General features: G+C 33.6%; 1 protein-coding gene across 5 annotated transcripts; it reads right to left on the reverse strand.

Annotated features, from left to right (window-relative positions):
- Positions 1–1,234: 1,234 nt before the first annotated feature.
- Positions 1,235–6,726, reverse strand: LOC132621527 (uncharacterized). 5 transcript variants are annotated; one of them, XM_060335834.1, is made up of 11 exons: positions 6,413–6,726; positions 6,135–6,244; positions 5,474–5,530; positions 5,340–5,402; positions 5,148–5,216; positions 4,984–5,076; positions 3,420–3,524; positions 3,265–3,342; positions 2,810–2,938; positions 2,133–2,238; positions 1,235–1,820 (listed from the first exon to the last, which is right to left on the reverse strand). In XM_060335834.1, exons 2-11 carry the CDS (start codon positions 6,240–6,242, stop codon positions 1,630–1,632), a joined length of 999 nt encoding a protein of 332 aa, XP_060191817.1. In that variant the 5' UTR covers positions 6,243–6,244; positions 6,413–6,726; the 3' UTR covers positions 1,235–1,629. The 5 variants fall into 5 exon arrangements, with proteins under 5 accessions (XP_060191817.1, XP_060191819.1, XP_060191816.1 ...); XM_060335836.1 differs by lacking the exon at positions 6,413–6,726 and having other exon boundaries at positions 5,474–5,517; positions 6,135–6,406; XM_060335833.1 differs by lacking the exon at positions 6,413–6,726 and having other exon boundaries at positions 6,135–6,406.
- Positions 6,727–20,928: the final 14,202 nt, after the last annotated feature.

The following is a 20,928-nucleotide window of genomic DNA, read 5'->3' on the forward strand; positions in this document are numbered from 1 at the left end:
AACATGGGCTTTTGGTTTGATACTATAACGAATGGAGTAATTGTCCTCGGCGATAACTCCATCCCAAAATAGTGAAACCTTAACAGTTGAAGCATTTTGAGACATTTTTTCTATGAAGTTTGATTTTTTTTGAATGACTTGTAAGACTTAGAAGTTGATGGGTTTTTCACTCGTCAAGCCTTCAAGTTAAATAGACCACTCAGAATTGTAATGTGTGGTGTGTTGTCAAATCAACACTTAGATTGCGCATTAAAATGGTGCGCAATACAAATCGTGTTAAAACGGTCAAATAATGCAGCAATGTATTGTCAAATCAAGGCTTTATGTGTCATAAATTCTTGAAATTGTCATGCGTAGTGTTATATTACGCATTAAAATGGTGCGCAATACAAGTCGTGTTAAAACGGTCAAATAATGCAGCAACGTATTGTCAAATCAAGGCTTTATGTGTCATAGATTCCTGAAATTGTCATGTGTGGTGTGTTGTCAAATCAATACTTAGATTGCGCATTAAAATAGTGCGCAATACAAGTCGTGTTAAAACGGTCAAATAATACAGCAACGTATTGTCAAATCAAGGCTTTATGTGTCATAGATTCCTGAAATTGTCATGTGTGGTGTTACATTGCGCATTAAAATGGTGCGCAATACAAGTCGTGTTAAAACGGTCAAATAATGAGGAAACGTATTGTCAAATCAAGGCTTTATGTGTCATAGATTCCTGAAATTGTCATGTGTGGTATTACATTGCGCATTAAAATGGTGCGCAATACAAGTCGTGTTAAAACAGTCAAATATTGCATTGTCAAATCAAGGTGTTGGGGGAGGGAGGCCTTTTCACGCACGAAATTAGTGCGTGAAAGGATAAAAGCCTTTCGCGCACAGTTTCTGTGCGTGAAAGGTTAATTTTCCTGACACTTTCAGATGTTAGGCCTCCTGAATTCGTGCGTGAAAGGCCCAGGTTGCATTTTTGCAAGTTGGTCCTTTCACGCACGAATTTCGTGCGTGAAAGGGCCAAGCTGCATTTTTGCAGGTTGGTCCTTTCACGCACGAAATTCGTGCGTAAAACCTACTAATGTGTTTTTTTTTTTTTGTACTAGTTTGGTTCAACTTTTTTTTTTTTTGTGCTAAAAAAGTTGCGGACTCATGTATGCATACCTAATGAAGCATGTGGATCATTTCATGAACCTTAGGAGAACACTTTTTATGTGTCTGCTGAAATAGAAGGAAAAAATAACACACAATAGCAATTCATTGTTTAGAACCACTGATCGACACCTTTAAATTTTAATTGGTACATTAGGATGTTCTAACTTATAGAACAGCCTGACCTTCCCCTAAGAACTCCTCCCAACTTTGAAAAGGTAAATAATGAAAAGATACAAGTGAACAGAAAATCTTCAGATGAAATTTTTTAATGGGGTGTTTGGTTATTTTCCCTCTCTATTCTATTTGCTGATGTTGAAAAGCAGCAGGAGGCTTGGCAAAGTCTATCCACGCCAAGAACTCTATGGTTGAACCGCATGTCATTTGTTGAAACTATAGTAGTGTCTATATCCCCATGTCTGAAGCAGTTAAAAAGCAATGATGGCACCCAAAAATAGGAAATCAAAATTAATGCATTACTGATTACAACCAAGATTTCCAAGCCTTGCGCATTTTGTTTGCAACATATCTGACACCATGTACAGCACCAGCAGTCAATAAACCTGCAACAGCTTGCCTTGTGCTCGAAAACATAACCTTACGTCTAACTAGCCTCTTCATGCACTCAGCAGCCTGTTCTTTTGAACCAATCACTACTTGCTGTCTAACTCTACCTACAAGAAAATATGACATAAATGAAATGATTTGCTTTAGCTGAGGAGGGAACATTATATGAGCTAATCATAAGAACTAAAATAAAATAAATAGATTAGATGAGACACACACATAATCCAACATGGTATCAGGATCCACACGTGAGAGTTACAGTGGTAAAATAACCAAATAAAGTGTATATTCACTAACGAGGCAGTTAGACACAATCCAACCGTAACTACTAACAAGAAATAAAATCTGAAAGAACAGGCAATTTTTAAGAATATTTTTTTTTCCAGAAAATCCACTCTTTTTGCATTTGAAATACGTACCAGAGCTGTCCAGAATTCTCTTATCTCCAAGTTTCATGGCCATCTCACTTCTGATCGATGAAGGAAGAGAAGAAACCAAGGTGGAAGCAGCAGATAACCCACAATCCTGATTTGGATAAACTAAAACATCTCAATTTTTGAGATTGACTTGACCTTGACTTTCCAATTTACATATCTCAATAGAGGTATAAACAAAATCAATATCCTAAGATCCATCAGAAAGAAACCACCTGCTTGTGTAGTCAAAGAAGCTCATATAGATGCATTACCAAAAGCAATATGAATAAGTCTGCACAAATTGCAATCATGTAAAAGTACAAACTAATTTTCATGCAAGGAAATGACTTTGTTGCTAATTGAGACCCGTGTAGAATAGAAAAAAGGTCTTCTCTAACTGCAGAAGTTACCATTCAAGGCCAGAAAATCACAATAAAAATGGAAAGTAATGGGCAACAACATAGGGCCCCCATCAGCCATCAGCATGAGTCATGCTGTCTATTCTTGATCAACCATAGACACCATACTTATTTTTTATGCTTCAGTAGAAGAAAAAAACGGGTTTTCTATGTTCCCATATTAAGACACATTGATTATAAAAGAATTATCAGCATCATTTAGCAGAATTAACCATGACAACGAAGCAACAAGAGACAAAGCTTTAGAAAAGAGAGAGAGACCTGCAATATGTTTACTTGTTTATCACCAGCTGATGAAAATCTCAACAAGTTCTTGGCCTCATATTCTTCCAGAAGTGGCTTATACATTTCCTCAAATAAATGAAACTGTCCTTGTACAATTTTGTTCACCTGAATCAATATGCAGTGAAGAAATTCATGTCCACAAAATGGAAGAATCAATTCAATCACTCAGTGTGGCATGAACGTTGCATATGCACTATGTGATACTGATACTATGCTAAAAGTTGGGATTCGAATTCTAGTCCAAAAAGGATATCCTGTAGATAAGAGATAAATTTAATTGATATTCGTTGATCTGCTGGAAGTAATATCAACTATAAAATTGAAAAACTACCCAATTACACTTTGAACTTACACGTAGAGTAATGCTTTCATGTGGCGCAGTTAGGGCCAGAAAAATCTAAAATTTAGGCCCACTCAAATATCAAATCTACCTTATTTTTGTCCTCAGCAAAAAGCATACGCAAGTCACCCATATATGAGAGGCTACAGATTTTGGCAAATAAATCTTCCTGCATAAACACCAAATTCCAAGTGGCATGTGTTATGTTCCTGTACTGATTGACAAGAAATGAATTAAGAGACTAACCTCCGTGAATTTTGATGGCAAAAGGAGGAGAGCGGCAGAAGTTGCAGCTTTCAGGTTCACAGAGTTCACATTTTTGATATCCAAGTTATCCACAAGAATGTTCACCTGGGTTAGAAGTAAATGTAATAGCTGAGAGACGGTCACCATATTCTACTACAAGCAAAAAAGGAGCCAACAAAAAACCAGAATATTATGGATGAGTATGAAACTAAAAATAGGTTAAAGGATATCTGTTGAAGGCATCACATAATATAATTTACAGAAAAAGACAAAGCCTTTCCGTGTTCTTTTTTTTCTTCTCATTTCTATATTTTCAATTTCAATCTATAGTAGACTTAGACTCTCTATTTAGGAAGCACATTAGTGCAGCAATGACTGCCCAACTAGAAAGCATAGAAATGTCTGATAACAATTAAGCAATAGGTACCAAGCCCCATACTAATACGATTAAGGATGAAACCAAAAACCAGATGGGGTAGGGGATGCAGGTTCCATTTTGCAATGAGTTGCAAACTGTGATGCAATGTAGAGCTTTGGTGGTCAAATGTCAAGTTTGTTCAAGTCTAAATTCTTTGAGCAGACCTATATGGAAGAAAACAAAGCATCCCAATCAAATATTTCCAACAGAAATTCTTCTTTTTGACACTCACACGACATCTCTGAGTGAACAGATAACGGTGGGAGTATCCTTGAGAATATAACAGGCTATGATACACACTCAATGAACTCTTCGCTTTTACATATGTCTGAATGGATTTTTCATCTTCAGGTCAATACAAGAGAGAGCTTAAAAGCTAGCAGTGGTGTGCCATCAAAACTCAAAAAGCACATGCAATTTGTTTAATAACAAAATGCAGGCTGAGAGATAAATAGTTTCAAGTCAGAACCAATTATATCTTGATACACTTGGAGCAACTATCTGGGAGTACACTTACTTAGCATCAATTCCACTCAGGATTATAAATTGTTTGGGATGAGATACTAGATAGGATTATAGCTCAAAGTTATTATGATAATTCTTTCTTTTTTTTTTTTTTTTTTTTTTTTGTGAAGAAGGTAACATTTATAATTCTTTATTCTTTTGGTCTCTAGGCAACGTGAAGCCGGAATCCTAAGGCCAAGAAAACATAGAAAAGCTCATGGATATTATCACAATCAACTTAAACTTATTTATCCACCACCAATAGGAATAAAAACATATTACCAAGTTTTCTCACTTTTGTTATACTAAGAAAGTAAGCTAACATCATATATCAAGCTACTTCTTAAATGATGACCTCATGCTTCTTTGACTAATAAGTATTTATAGTGAGTCAGGATAGTCACTGTCATTGATAAACACCTAATTCCTGATAGCATCAATTTTATCAAATTCAGTTACAACAGAAAATAAATTCATGCGACTTGTCAGTACGACGATCGTGACTAAGAGGCACAAAAGGAATGCAAAAAATTCTGACCAACTTAAATTCATTCAACATGTCCTTTCATCAATGTAACTAATGCGGAAACTGAAATCCTTTATCAAACATGTTATTTAAATAGCATATAAAATGAACCATACAGGTTTCTGCAAACGACCGCTGAGATAGAACTTCTCCCATCCCAATATGTCTTGAATCAAGTCATGCATCCGTACAACTCCATACTTGACCATCTGTAAGAGTTGCGTAATGTGAAATTTCTATTGTGTTAATAAAACGTGCATCATCATTAAATGGTCAATACCTTCTTGTTGCAAGACACAAAAGGGTTGAAATGTACGCCAACACCAATGTCATTTGCAATATCAGTTATCTGACTCAATGCAGTAACTTATTATTTAGTTCAAGTTGAAATGTAATATTATTACTCAAAAATATATATGAAGCCGTGAAAAAAGAAGGGAAATCGAAGTAAATTCAAGAAAGGAAATAGCACCATCCTTGCTCCACCAAGGTGAATGAGCCATGAAGCATAGTGATCCTTGTTCAATTTTAGATTCTGGATTGTAGAAAGGCGTTAGACTTTGACAACAAAGATGGATAGAGAGTTTCTTAAAATTCAGCAATTACCTCAGAATGCCATTGTCGAGGATCAGCTACTCCAATAATGTAATCTGTCATAGATGTCTAGCAATGAAGTTGTTAGTAATGTACTATTGGAGTACTTCATAGCAGAGGCGAACTCAGGATTTAAATCTCTGGGTTCAACTTTTAAGGTTTTTCACATTGAACCCATTATATTTTTAAAGTTACGGGTTCATATTTAATATTTGTTTCAATTTTATTGAATTTATGCTCGGCGCCGACGGTATTGGGTTCAACTGAAGTCAATTTCATAACGGTGGATCCCCCCTGCTTCATAGAGCTTCTTGATTAGACAAAACCATAAGTGGAAGTGGCTAGAGATGCAATCATTATTCCCTCAATTTCAATTTGTTTATCTTACTTCCCTTTTTACTCTGTTTTAAAAGTAATGTATTTTCCTTTTTCGACAACTCTTTAATTCCAACTCTCCACGTGGCACGTTTAAGACCACAAGATTAAAGGGCATTCGGGTAAATTTTACACATATTTAGTTAACAACCACAAGATTCAAAAGGCGTTTGTACGTTCTTAAACTCCGTATCAAGTCAAAATCAGGCAAACAAATTGAAATTGAAATTGAGGGAGGCTAACTTTAAAGAAGGAAAATCACATCTATGACAAAACAGAAAGAATAAGTAGAAAAAACCTGGTCTTTGTTGTTGGGATGGAGTTTGGAACCATATATACAGCAGAACTCAACAGGAGGTAGAATTTCAAGCAAATTCCCTAGCTCAGCTTTATCATCACTCATCATTTCTACAATAACATTTCAAAACAAAACATAAACCATGTAATAAGCTACATGCAGATGTAGGTTTAATTAGAGCAAAATCTTGAAATATCTTCAGAGGAATTTTATCAAACATCTGGCAGGCACCCATAAACAATTAAGCTAATGCTTTGTCTTAACTATTTACTACTTACTGAAACGTAACTACAATTTTAGCAGGCGGAAGAGTTGTATCAGGCAAGTATGGTTATATCAGGCAGGAGCGGCTCAATACAGTTAGTTGCAAGCAAACTTTAATAAGATATCATAAATATATTTTAAGTAAAATTCGTGTATTTTTTTTTTTAAATTCGCTCCTTTAACCTTTCTAGATGCAAAACTATAAATTTATCCTTTTAAAAATCAATTCATTCAAATACTTCTTTTAATGGACAAATAAAAATAATTAATTGATTCGGAAAAATTGAGTTTAAAACGGAATATAAAATCATCATAAACATGAAAAGAGGAGAATAAATGAACGTAAGAAGAGAAATCAAACCAATACGGTAGGTATATATACTAATTGATAAAAGATAGAAACTTAACCTAATTTGTTCACTCATTTGAACATCTCAAAGTAAAATCCAAAATAAAACAATTTATTTATGATAATTAGAAAAATTAATATATTGTATAAAATTAAAGACCATTTCCAAGTATTTTTTTAATATAAAAACTTACAATTTTCTTGTATAGTGACACAGTAATGCATTAAATCTTCTTTCCATATAATCAGATTTTTATTTCGATATATCAAGTTACAATTTTTTTTTTATTTTTCAGCAAAAGTCTTCTTATAACCACTAAATAATTACTATACGTATAACAAAATTATAATTGTTCATTGTTCTCTTATATAGTCATGATATTAGGAATGCAGTAAAAAAAATAGTTAAATGATAGTAAAAACTTTATCTGATATTTTAGATTTTTGAATTAAACTACTTAATTCTTCATATCTACCGATAAGATTTTTGAACATGGAGCACTCCTTATTCTATCATGGTCCTGGGCTATACTAAGTGTACAAATTGTGTAAGTTTCTCTGTAACATTTGTAGCAAATTAGTTTTACGGTGGAGACAAAGTTTACAGACTCTTTGACCAAAATAAGCCATTATTTCAGCCAATTCACCAAAATAATATATTCTTTCGAAAATTTACAGAAGTAGAATAAACGTATTCCGCAGTAACGTATTATGCATTATTTTATTCAAAAAATTCAACGGGCAAAAAAGTTAAAGATTAACGGTGTTAAAGGGTAATTCGTTACTGTGAGTAACGTTTTATGATTAATACGTTACTGTGAGTAACGACTCTAAAGAATACAAAATCTAACATTGATTGATCTTAAAGTCGTAACTCAGAGTTACAACTTCAGGCTAAAACGTAACTGACAGTAACGTTTCTATAGAATCCAGGCACGAGCAGTTAAATCCTGCAAAGAATTCCTCAAATTACAAACCCTTCTAATTGATGTAATTATAAAACTTTACCGACAATATTGATTACCCTTAAAAAAAAAAAGTATCGATTAGCCTTACAAAAAGATACTGATTAGCCTTAAAAAATATTGGTAAGCCTTATAAAAAAAGTATTGATTAGCTAAATAAAGTAGTTGTTTTTCAATTTCAAAACAACACCAACAGTGGAAAATTATATGAGCAGAAGTTGGTTAATTCTCCCTTTCAACATTTTCTTATACATTTTAAAGTGCAAGATGGTTAAGACCCAAAAGAAATTAAAGATACAATGTCTTAAGTTTACAACAATAACTACTAGTAATTAATGCTTATATATCACAGCCTTTTCATATATGAAAATTAAGAAGCAACCATCTTTCATATATATTGCTTAACGAAAAATACTCCATCTTCTAAAAGCAAAACAACAGCTAAATTTGGTCTCTCAATTCACTTCGCGGGAACTAAAATTGTATAAAGCAAAACGGCAGCTAAGAATGGTTTCCATCAAGTTGTAGACTAAGAGACCTTAGTGAATCATATATACTCCATAAAATAAAGCACACAAATCAGCTACGATAAAATAAAGAACTCAAATCAGTGGAACATTGAAACCATTAATTAACCATAAAATGTTACTCACAGTAACATATTAACCATAAAACGTTACTCACAGTAACGAATTACCCTTTAACACCGTTAACCTTTAACTTTTTTGCCCGTTGAATTTTTTGAATAAAATAATGCATAATACGTTACTGCGGAATACGTTTATTCTACTTCTGTAAATTTTTAAAAGAATATATTATTTTAGTGAATTGGCTGAAATAATGGCTTATTTTGGTCAAAGAGTCAAGTTTACAAACGTATGATCAGCTCGGTTCGCAGGGCTTACATCCAATTTCTACCTAATCATTTTGAGAATATTTCATAAATAACTATAGTTTAAAGCGTAATTACGAATATAGCTACAGTTTGCGTATTTATGAAACGTAGCTACAGTTGTTTTAGCAGAAAGAGTTGTATCAACGCATACTGTATCAGTTAAAATTGCGTGAAAGAGCTGTATTCGCAACACAAAAGAGTTATATCGGTGTGTGTTGTGTAATTGCTACAAAACCCAAAATGTAGTTACGATTCGTAATTTTTGATACTATAGCTACATTTCATAAATGCAATCTAAATGTTTGTTACGTTGCGTAATTCTTTTATTTTTTCAATACCAGCTTTATTAACTCATTTTTGCGATTTACTTTACCACTAATATTTAATGGATATGGTGAGGTCGAAGAAGTATTGGGGAGAGGTGATTAGACACGATATAAATAGTCGAGAGTTGTCTAGTTTCTCTTATCAGTATTATTATTATTACTCCTACTATCTTATTCTTCAATTTTATTACTATTTGTTGCTTCCATTACTATGGTTAGCATCTTATTTGTTGTTGCTATTGTTCTTTCTCATTTATTTTTAGCAAGACTTCTTCACTATTGTATTTACTTTCCATACTTTATTTTGATATGCTTTATCTGAGTTGAGGGTCTATTGAAGACAGCCTCTCTACCTTCACATGTAGGAGCAAGATTGCGTATACACCTCCCTTCCAGACGTCATTTGTGAAATTACGTTGAATATGTTATTGTTGTATTAATGGGATAAGGCATCATTACCCCCCTCACCTAGTAGCGTTTTTGCTATGACACATCTTACCTAATGTTTGGTCCTATCACCCCCCCTAAACTATTTAAAACTGTAATATTTTACCCCCTAAACGCTGATGTCCACTCTCATATGAGAGAGTGACATACACTCTCCTTGCCACATGTGCATTTTTTTATTTTCTTTTTTTAAAAAAAAAAGCAGCTTACGTGTCAATTTTTAAGAATAAAAAAATAAAAAAGTGATTTTTCTTTTAAAAAATTTATTTTTAAAACCCATTAAAAAAAAAAAAAACTGAAAACGCGAATTAAAGAACTGATTTTTCTTTTAAAAATTTATTTTTAAAACCCGTTTTTAATAATAAAAAAAAAAATTGAAAACGCGAATTAAAAAACTGATTTTTCTTTTAAAAAAATTATTTTTAAAACCCGTTTTAAAAAAAAAAAAACTGAAACGCGAATTAAAAATTTATTTTTAAAACCCCTTTAAAAAAAAAAAACTGAAAACACGAATTAAAAAACTGATTTTTCTTTTAAAAAATTTATTTTTAAAACCCGTTTTTAAAAAAAAAAAAAAAAGTGAAAACGCGAATTAAAAAACTGAATTTTCTTCAAAAAAATAAATTTAAAACCCTTTTTAAAAAAAAAATTGAACATTTGATTTTTTTTAAAAGCCATATGTTTTTAAAAAAAAAAAAAACAAAACTGAAAACATGAATTGTTTTTAAAATAGGGAAAAATGGATTTGTTAAAAATATGGAAAGCTTGATTATTTTTTAAAATGTCTTAAAAGATCTAGATTTTCATGATTTCATTTTCTTAGGATACTTTTATTTTTCAAATAAAATCCGGAAAAAGTGTTTTTTTTGTCAAAATTTGAAAAAAAAAAACTGATTTTTTATAAAAATTTGAAAAGATTAATTATTTTTTTAAAATGTGGAAAATATAGATTGTTTTTTTTAAAATTAAGTTTTCCCGTTTTTTATGTTTCTCACTCTCTCAAAGAGAGTGAAACACACTCTCCTTGCCACGTCAGCGTTTAGGGGGTAAAATATTACGGTTTTAAATAGTTTAGGGGGGTGATAGGACCAACCATTAGGTAAGGTGTGTCGTAGCAAAAACGCTACTAGGTGAGGGAGGTAATGATGTCTTATCCCAATAGACTAGTGGCATTTGGCTCATGTTAAGCCCGGCCCAAACCAACATTAAAAATTATTTATTTATAATTATTTTTTTATTTTTTCTACTCCTAACTCTTTGTTTCTAAAAGATTAAAAAGGTATTTGAAAGTTACAAGAGAACATTTTTCTTAGTTTATATTTTAGACTTTTTAAACATTTCTGAACAAAAACATGTACAAATGCTCTTCCATTTTCTATTTTGCTAAAAGTTTATGAGACTATAATCTCTAATGATCCAAATTGAGCTCTATCATATGTAAAATTAATTTCATTTTTTTTTTAATCAAACCCATATTGGTTAATAATATTTTTTTACGATGTTCAAATTAATGGCAAAAATATCTAATGCTACAAAAATTATTATATAATGAAATCGATGAAGTTAACTAATAAATAAATATAGAAGCTTAAGCTATATAATTACAAATTATGGTAATGCAAAATACTTTTTAGCGTTCCTCCAAATTAAACGACACAATATTTTTCAAGAAGTTCTTGAAAATAATTTGTTTTCTTATTTTTAAATTTGTTTGAATTTAATAATTTTTTCTTTATCGACAATTTTAATTTAATACTCACTTTTTCTCAATTTATGTGGCACACTTTCTTTTTTAGTCTATCCTAAAAAGAATGTCACCTTTCTATGTTTTTAAACAACTTAAACTTAAAAATTCTCCTTTAACCCTTACATGAAAAGATATATACTCACACAAATGTCCAAAATTTCAAAAGTATTTCTTTCTTTCTTAAATTTTATGCCTATTCAAACAGTGTTACCTAAATAGAAACAGAAGGAGTATATACTTTGTGGTGTCTCAATTACTTTTTTCATGACATCATTACTTTTTGTGGCGTATAAGAAGTCCTTATCACTCCCTTCATTAACTTTTACTTGTCCATAATAGACTTTGAACTCCTTTAAGAGATTATAAATGGAGTGTGTATAATACTCATATTAAGTGTTCTATAATCTTAAGTCCTGCGAAATGATTTGGAGAATAAGTAATTAATGTTAATAGTAAAATATGAGAAAATGTGTTTTTCTCTTGATATGCTAATTGACAAGTAAAAGTGAAAATATTTTTTAATATGGTGAATAATTAGAAGTAAACGAAGGGAATAATAGCCAAATAAAATTGCTTAGTTTACATAGAACCCATTAGGATATTTGAGGTAATAAAGAACTAATTCATGGGCTCAAAGAAAATTTTAAAAAGTTGTACAAGTGTCCTAATGATGGTTTGTTTTCTTTTATCCAGCTGTGAAAGAAAAAATTAGTTTGTACATAATACTGATTAAATACGAAAAAACCTCAAAAAGTACAAAAATATGAAATATCAAAAGTAGCCCTGTGAGGACTACAAAAATTGAACATCCACTCTTATATAATAGTAACTAGTTGCATGAGGCCCGACATGATACAAAGAAGTAAATTTAATTAAAAAAAATATATATGTGTCATATTTTTTTATTGCATAATTAATTTAATCTGGCGACACTAATCATGTCTTGTTGGTGAATCTTCATAATCATTAAAGTTTTTTAGTCACATAATTGAATAATTGTTAAATAATTAATAAAGTATTTATGAGGAAGGAAGGTTGGAAGGAGTATTAACAAATACGAAGGGACACAAGATTCGATATTCACTAAAGAATCAAGAACTTTGGAGTATTAAAACAAATAAAGGGTGTGTTTGATATGAAAAGAAAATATATTTCAATTTTTTCATGTTTGGTTGGTCTAGTCAAAATTTTTTAAAAGCATTTTCTCTAGAAAAGTAAGTTACTTAAAAATGAGGAAAATGACTTCCCTAGTAGAAGTAGGAAAATCAAGTTCCACAAGTGGCTTCCATATTCATTGTGTCCTTCCCACCTACCAACAAACCTCATCCGGAACCTAAATGACCCAATAAAAATCCAACTGAACCAAAATACCCCAAGAAAAAAAGGAGATACCAAAGTACCTTTAACGCACTTTTTTTCTGCATTATATAAGAGTGAGTTAACGACTCACGTTAAAATCCGTTACCGGTTTTTTTTTTTTTTTTTAAAATACTAAATTGCATAACGCATAATTTTACTGCGCTATGCAACCACGCCCAATTTGATAAAGTTAGGCTGTACTTAGTTACTTACCATTAATCCAAATGTATCCATTTCATAACTATGCAAAAGTTTCCATTTTCTAAAATATTTATAAGATTAATTTATCTTCTAATACTATAAGAATCTTTTAACAATTTTTTATCAAAAATATATATTCTCTTATCTTTTGATATTTCTGAAAAAAAAAATTTCTTATAAAAAGTATTAATTATTCTTATAAAAAGTATTTATTCTTTTATTTTGGATATTATCTTTTAACAATTTTTTTTATCTTCTTGTTCATTGACTTGTTGCTACCTTTTCTTAATTAATGATTGTTTAGCTAACTCTAAAAACAATCGAGTCTACGATCTATATACCAACAAAAGTAAATAGTTTTTATTATAATTGAGGGTTAATTACGTTAAATATTAATGTAATAAGAATTAATTTGAGATACACACCTTGTATTATAAAATCGAACATTTACACCACTTATACTATGAAAATCCTATCTTCAATTTTAAAACACATGGTGTATCTCGAATTAATTCTTATTACATGAGTATGTAATGAAAAGATAACTAGAATTTTAACGATTTGGAAAAATATTTTTTTTTAAATCTAAATTATAGTGATGTATTCCCAAATTTTCAAATATAAAATAAAAATTATATTCTTAAGAAATCCTACTCTAATGAAACTTTATCGAAATAAGTAAATTAAAAATTATTTTAAAGAGAAGAATAAATAAAGAAACTAAAGATGAGGAGTTCTTATATAATAAAATATTATTTAAATAAAAATAATTTGCTTGCTTAATGTGCGAGAAAGCCAATAATAATAGTTGGCATATTTTATTAAGTAATTTGAGTTATTTATAATTTTAATTTATTTTTAATTATTATATTTAATAAATTTAGTTACGACTATACCCCATAGAGAGTGTAAGTGCATGATTCTCATAATATAAGTGGTGTAAATGTTCAATTTTAAAATACAAGGGGTGTATCTCGAATTAATTCTTATTACATGAGTCTTTAATGTAACTAACCCTCAATTATAATAGTAAGGAATCTGCTCGATTATTACCCATCTGGGTCGTGTTTCCCAGTTTGCCTATTGAGCTTTGGGCAATAGAGAATTTAGGGAGGATTGCGAGCTGTCTAGGGAAACCTCTTTGCACTGATAAGTTAACAGCATTGGGTGATAGAGTATCCTATGCTAGACTATTAATAGAGATGGATGCCTCGCAAGAGTTTCCAAATTCCATTCTAATTGAAACTTTGGGTGGGAAGGTGAAGGAACAGAAGATTGACTATGAATGGAAACCGAAGTATTGTGTAGAGTGTTTTCAGATTGACCATCATGATGCAGGGTGTACGGCAAACTTATCTGCTAAACAACCTACTCCAAAGCAACAAAATCACAAGCCTAGAAAGAGAAGGCAGCAGCATCAGACACTGAGATACCTGTAAAAGGTGACGAAGGCTAGAGCAGCCCCTGGTGATCAGGCAGTGCTTAGGATCAACACTAGAGGAAAAGCTCAAGCCTTCCCCGAACCAACAAAATAAGACAGAGTTAATGAGGCCATAGCAGTAGCGACTCAATTGCTAGAGAAACCTTTAAGGGGACTCATAACACTAAACAACACCCTCCATGATCTTTTGCTCGTGGAATATAAGGGGGCTGAACAAGCCCTTTAAGCAAAAGGGACTAAAGTCCTTTTTGCTAAAATATAGAGTGGATTTAATAGGGTGTTTAGAAACTAAAATAAAGGCTAATATGGCTGAGAAAATTAAGAAGAAACTTTCACTGATTATCCTGCGGTTCCTAATGGCAGACTTTGGATCTGCTGGAAACATCAAAAATAGGAGTCACTGTTCTCTACTCGGATTCCCAAATTGTCCACTTCTTAGTCAAAGAGATTGGGTCCCAATTCAGTTGCCAGATGACTTTTGTGTATGGGTTCAACACAGTTGCTACGAGAAGAGAAATCTGGAGACAGCTCAGGGTCATTAGCTTATCAATGGCTGAACCTTGGGTGATATTGGGAGATTTTAACACTGTTTTGTCTGTAAATGATAGAGTTAATGGAGCACCCATTCAAGCTCCTGAGCTAGTAGATTTTCAGGAGTGTGTTGAGGATCTGAACTTGGGGTTGCTAACACGGAGAGGGAGTCACTATTCATGGTGCAACAAACGAGATGCTGATGACAGAGTGTATAGCTTAATTGACAGGGCACTGGGTAATGATCTATGGTTTATGCAATATAGCAATTTGACAACTCATTATCCCCCCTGAGTGCTCAGACCATTCACCAATTATTATCAATACTAGGGTGGTTCAGCATAAATTACCTAGACCATTCAGATTATACAATGTTCTTATGCAGCAACAGACATTTCAGACTATGGTGGCTAATGTTTGGTGGACACCAGTAAATGGGTATGCAATGTATGCTACGTGGAGAAAGTTGAAGTTGATTGAAATGGAGGCTGCACATATGAACAGAGAGTTGACTACGCTAGAGACAAGAATTGATGAACTACAGGAGCAAGTCAAAACTATTCAAAACCAACTCCAGGCTGACTTGTTTAATCCTACTCTTATCCAAGAAGAAAGGCAAAGGCTAAGGCAACTAGAACACTGGTCCAATGTCCAAGAACAGGTTCTAAGGCAACAATCCAGAGCTACTTGGATCTCCCATGGGGACTCAAATTCCAAGTTTTTTCATGCTTTTTAAAAGCAAGACAGGCAAGGAATAGAATCTCCAATATATGCAATGATATGGGAGTAGTTCTAATAGAAGATCAGGCACATCAAGAATTTTTGGGATTCTTTAAGAATCTATTGGGCACAAGTGCAGCTGAACTCCCAAGTCTTGATATTACCATTGCTAGGGATGGGCCTTGTCTCACAACTGTCCATCAAAGGAAACTAGTTGAAGCAGTTACTAAGAAGGAAGTAGTCTCAGCACTCAAATCTCTACCCCCACACAAGAGTCCAAGTATTTATGGCTTTACTGCAGAGTTCTTTAAACAGATTTGGGGGGTTATTGGAGAGGACGTGGTGCAAGCAGTATAGCAGTTTTTTTTAGAATGGCAAGCTGCTCAAAGAGATAAATTGCACAACAGTGACTTTAGTTCCAAAAGTTTCCAATCCCACATTTGTAAAAGAATTTCGGCCAATAGCTTGTTGTACAACATTATACAAGCTTATTGCCAAAATTCTTACAGCTAGACTAAAACAAGTGGTTGACTATGTGGTAGGGCCTTCCCAGTCCGCGTTCGTAGAAGGCAGAAGTATCTTAGATAATGTTCTGATAGCCCACGAGCTAGTCAAAGGGTATTCTAGAGCAGGTGTGTTATGCCTTATTTTGAACGGGTCCAAGATAGTTTGCAACTTCCCGGTTCTTCTAACTGGTTTAAAAAGGGTTAGAGTCGCCACCTAATTTTTAAGGAAAAATAGGAAACCTATATGTATTTGTGCGTCTACTCCATTTTAGTCCACGAAACCTATGAGATTCTAGATAAGGGTTTTATTTACCCCGAGGGGAAGGTATTAAGCATCCCTCAGAGCCTGTCCGAAGACAGTCCTTAGACTTGGTTTAATTGAACATTAGAGGGGGATTATCTATCTGTTTATCATTATTATTACTTGTTTTCAAAATGTTGTGATTTCATGAAAAGCTACACTAGGTGATAATATGCTAAGTGTATACAGTGTATAAAAAATGTATGTATATCAAGTATCAAGAATTTATGAAGAATGTATATCGATATGAATGTACAAAGGAGTGTAAAGAAAACATACCTCGTTCGTATGGTAGTGTATTTGTTAGTAAAACAAGTGTATATCTATTAGCACAAAGGTATATCAGTTGGTGTAAATAATATATACAACAATATAGAAGATGTATAAAAATATAAGAGTATGTAAAATAGGTATATAACGAATGTGTGTCTATGTGTAATGTATGTATATTAAACATATAAAGAACATATTTCAAGTATAAAAGAGTGTATATCAAATATAAAATGTCTAAAGAATTGTATAACTAGGTATATTAGTGCATAAAGAATGTAAAAATAATCTACGAATATTCATTAGTGTAAAGAGTTTATATAACAAAATTAATACAAAAAGTGAAATTGATTTGACTTGTTTCTACCGTTTAGTTAAAAGAACGTTCATTTAATGAATATCCTATCAAAATAATAAGGAACAAAAGGATAGTAAAAACTTTTGGTAAAAAATAAGTATAAGGAATTATGTATAAAAAAAATAATGAGTAAAAATGTCTAATGCCTCTAAAGAATAAAAGATTTGTAAATGGACGACTTAATATTTGCCTAGCGTCAAAATGTGAATTTAACTTAAATAAAAGGTGTATTAATGTGTACGAAAGAATGTAAAATGTATGTTATAAAAATGTGTATTAAAAGCGTATAAAAATAAAAAAAATAAAGGATGAACTATTATCTTTGCCTAAACGCCAAAAGTATGAATTAATTAACAAAGTATTTATACCAGGTCAATTTAATCTAGTTATGAAAGTATTGACGGCCTAAGTCTTGCCTAAAGCGAATGACAATTTTAAGTTTAACAAACAAGGCGACAAGTAAGTAAATATATCAACCCGTCATTCCAAAAAATAAAGTTTCCACTATACTATGAGTTTATATTTTGTACAGTTATAAAAAAAAAATGCGAAAAGTAAATACAAACGGTGATTCGATGAAGTCTTCGGGTTCCTTCTGAGTGTCGTCTCCGGGATGTATCTCCGGGTACCTATATAGACACTTAGTAAAAGTGTTAGTAAGAGAATAAATAACTATCGAATGAATTAAAGAAATAATGAATAAACTTAAAATAAAAAACTCGTCTTTTGTACATGGGAGGCCTTGGAAATCGACGGAAATTTCTTCATCGGCCATTTGGGTTTAGTATTCACCCAAATGAATTTGGGTAAAAGTGTCAACAACAGTCCCGTTGGCTGCCGGAGTAGTATTTTCCGAGCACAAAAACCAATATTTATTTAGCAAGAGAAAATGTTTAAAAATAATCCGATCAATATAAGACGGAGCAGGCAACAACTATCTAGCAATATCAATATGAAACCCAAACAAAAATCAAAACATTTATGGCAAGGCATCAGATGCACAAAACAAGTGCAATTCACCAGAAAAGTTTAATGTTATCTGGAAAAATATATATAGTACAAAATTAGTCTAAAAAGGGATCAAGAACAACAGTTAGCCATCAGAACAAAATCGGAGCAGCAACATTAAAATGGAATCGCGAAAAACAGAGGTCACCGGACACTTTTTCCGAGGGCGGCTAGTAAAGGGGAAGGTTGGAAATGGCTATGCGTGGGTTGTTTGTTGGTGGCGTCAAAACAGAGGGAGATAAGAGAGAGAAACGGGGAAAAGAGGAAAGGCAGTGGCGTCATGGTGGTGTTAGGGGTCGTGTTTCGCGGCTGCTCCGGTTCACCGGAGCAGTGAAGAAGGCAAAAAAAAAAAAATGAGGGCAGAAGGTTGTGTCGTAGTAGAGGCTTTGGCGGTGAGAACGGAGGGAGCAAAGGGCTGGTGGTGTTGGTCTAGAGCTCCGGCGAGCTCGTCACCGGAGAAGATGGTAGAAGGGGGTAGGGGTGGCTATTTTTGGAGAAGTAAGGAGAGGGTGTAGAGGGTTGTGGTGTCGTTGTGGTTATGGTTTGGAGTTCACCGGAGCTCGGAGCTCCGGCGTGGAAGGGGTGGCGGCGTGGCTGTGAGAGAGAGAAGGTGAGGGGAGAGAAACTTCTAGGATTTAGGAGGAGAGAACCCTTTAGAAATCTGAAAAAATGAGATGTGTAGTGTGTGTGGAAGATTGTGTCCTAAAATTAACCCCTCCCTTTTCCCTTATAATACAAAATGGCCCCTTATTTTATCCAAAGAATAAAAGAGTGTACCCCTTCGTCCCTTTTACCCCTTTTAACCCTTATGTAAAAATATAATAACCAATGGATCATGAAACCAACCCATCACCTCAAATGTCAACTTTTAAAAAGGTGACGAGACCTTGACTTGATCGAATTTTTGTTCTGCGTTTAAAAATTAATTGCTCCGGTTTTCTCTGCACTGAAAGACTGTACTAAAATATAGTTAATTAATACATGCGTAAGTATGAAATGTAATTATTAATGTATAAGATATGAAAATGTATTGCTATAAAATTAAGAAACAATTATTAATTACACAAAATGGTAGTATTACGCTGTACATGTACAAAAATAATGATTCTTAAATATGACAATAAATTGATAAAATTCCTAAAATAAGGATAATCATCAATAAATTGTCAAAAAATGTAAAAATGTGTAAAAAATGTATTTCGCGCTCTAAAACGTTAATTTTAAGCACGGCGAGCCAAAATTAGGTGTCAACAGCTTGTCCCTCTTCGACCGGAGAAGATGAAAGAGTTTTCGGACGAAGACGTTGACGTGTAGCATATTTTGGCTCGGCAAAGAATTACTAAAAGGATATGTACAGAGAAAGAAGCCAGACGTTGATAGAGCTTTGACAATACTCCCCGTCCGCCGGCAGGGTTGTGATAAAAAAGAAAAATGATAAAAAGGGAAGGATTATTCAGGTCCGAAAAACATTCGCGCACTCACGTCATCGCTTCCAAAATTGCCCCAGTGTCGAGCTACGAGACGCTGGGAGGGTGCAAGATTGTATACTTGCTGGGGAAAGAATGATTCTCGCCCCGATGTGACCGAACTCTGCATAGAGCTTCCTACATATCTCGTCAATCACGAGAATCAGGTCAATGTAGTTCGAAAGGTGGTAACTAATGGATGTTGTGGCAAATTTTGATCGTCCGATCAAAATTTTGCCCCAGTGTTGTTGGAGTGGTCCTAGCCGGTGTGGGACGAAGAACGGTCGTGCTCGAATTCGAGTTACCTACATATCCCTGAAATGGGAGTCAGACCGATTGTAGTTCGGGAAAATAATTTGGGGAGGAAAATGATGTATTGCTATGGGGGTGACCAAACTCAGAGCCATGGATTAAAATGGACTACAAAGTTGTATGTCGGGACCCTGATGAAAACATCGGGTTGTGTGCCACAACTCTGAATGTAGAGGGGTCCTGGATTGTGTGTGAGGACCTTGATGCATACTCCGGTTTGTGTGTCGGAGCCTCGAAATGAAATGAAGTCTCGTGTTGTGTGCCGAGATCTTGATGCATACTCTACTTTGTGTGCCAGAGCTTTGAGATGGAATACCCGTATTTGAAGGTGGGCGCCTATATAAAAAAAAATTAGAATACCCGTATTGGAAGGTGGGTGCCTGACTGAAAGTAAAATACCCGCATTAGAAGGTGGGTGCATGACTGAAATTAAAATACCCGCATTAGAAGGTGGGCGCCTAACTGAAAATTAAAATACCCGCATTAGAAGGTGGGTGCCTGACTGAAATTAAAGTACCCTCATTAGAAGGTGGGTGCCTGACTGAAATTAAAATACCCGCATTATAAGGTGGGCGCTTGAACTGAAATTAAAATACCCGCATTAGAAGGTGGGTGCCTGAACTGGAATTTAAAATACCCGCATTAGAAGGTGGGTGCCTGAATTGAAATTAAAATACCCGCATTATGAGGTGGGTGCCTGAACTGAAATTTAAAATACCTGCATTAGAAGGTGGGCGTCTCACTGAATTTAAAATACCCGCATTATGAGGTGGGTGCCTGAACTAAAATTGAAATACCCGCATTATGAGGTGGGTGCCTGAACTGAAATTTAAAATACCCGCATTAGAAGGTGGGCGCCTGAACTGAAATTAAAATACCCGCATTAGAAGGTGGGCGCCTGACTGAATTTAAAATACCCGCATTATGAGGTGGGTGCCTGAACTGAAATTTAAAATACCCGCATTAGAAGGTGGGCGCCTGAACTGAAATTAAAATACCCGTATTAGAAGGTGGGCGCCTGACTGAATTTAAAATACCCGCATTATGAGGTGGGCGCCTGACTGAAATTAAAATACCCGCATTAGAAGGTGAGCGCCTTGACTGAAATTTAAAATACCCGCATTAGAAGGTGGGCGCCTTGACTAAAATTTAAATACCCGCATTAGAAGGTGGGCGCCTGTAAAAATGTACTTGAAATGAAAATACCCGCATTAGAAGGTGGGCGCCTGTAAAAATGTACTTGAAATGAAAATACCCGCATTAGAAGGTGGGCGCCTGTTTTTTTTTTTTTTTTTTTTGATGCATTTTCTGTTGTTTTTTGTTGTAAA

The sequence above is a fragment of the Lycium barbarum genome, chromosome 12 (assembly GCF_019175385.1).
Source record: "Lycium barbarum isolate Lr01 chromosome 12, ASM1917538v2, whole genome shotgun sequence".
In the NCBI taxonomy this organism is placed as follows: Eukaryota; Viridiplantae; Streptophyta; class Magnoliopsida; order Solanales; family Solanaceae; genus Lycium; species Lycium barbarum.

Bases quoted from the DNA above. Each gene is read 5' to 3' on its own strand.
- LOC132621527 (XM_060335834.1), bottom strand. From the start codon at position 6,242: ATGATGAGTGATGATAAAGCTGAGCTAGGGAATTTGCTTGAAATTCTA. The intron at 3,343-3,419 runs GTTAGTCTCTTA...GTGTTTATGCAG, and splicing joins TGCCATCAAAATTCACGGAG to GAAGATTTATTTGCCAAAAT. The intron at 1,821-2,132 runs GTACGTATTTCA...ATTTTCTTGTAG, and splicing joins GAGAATTCTGGACAGCTCTG to GTAGAGTTAGACAGCAAGTA.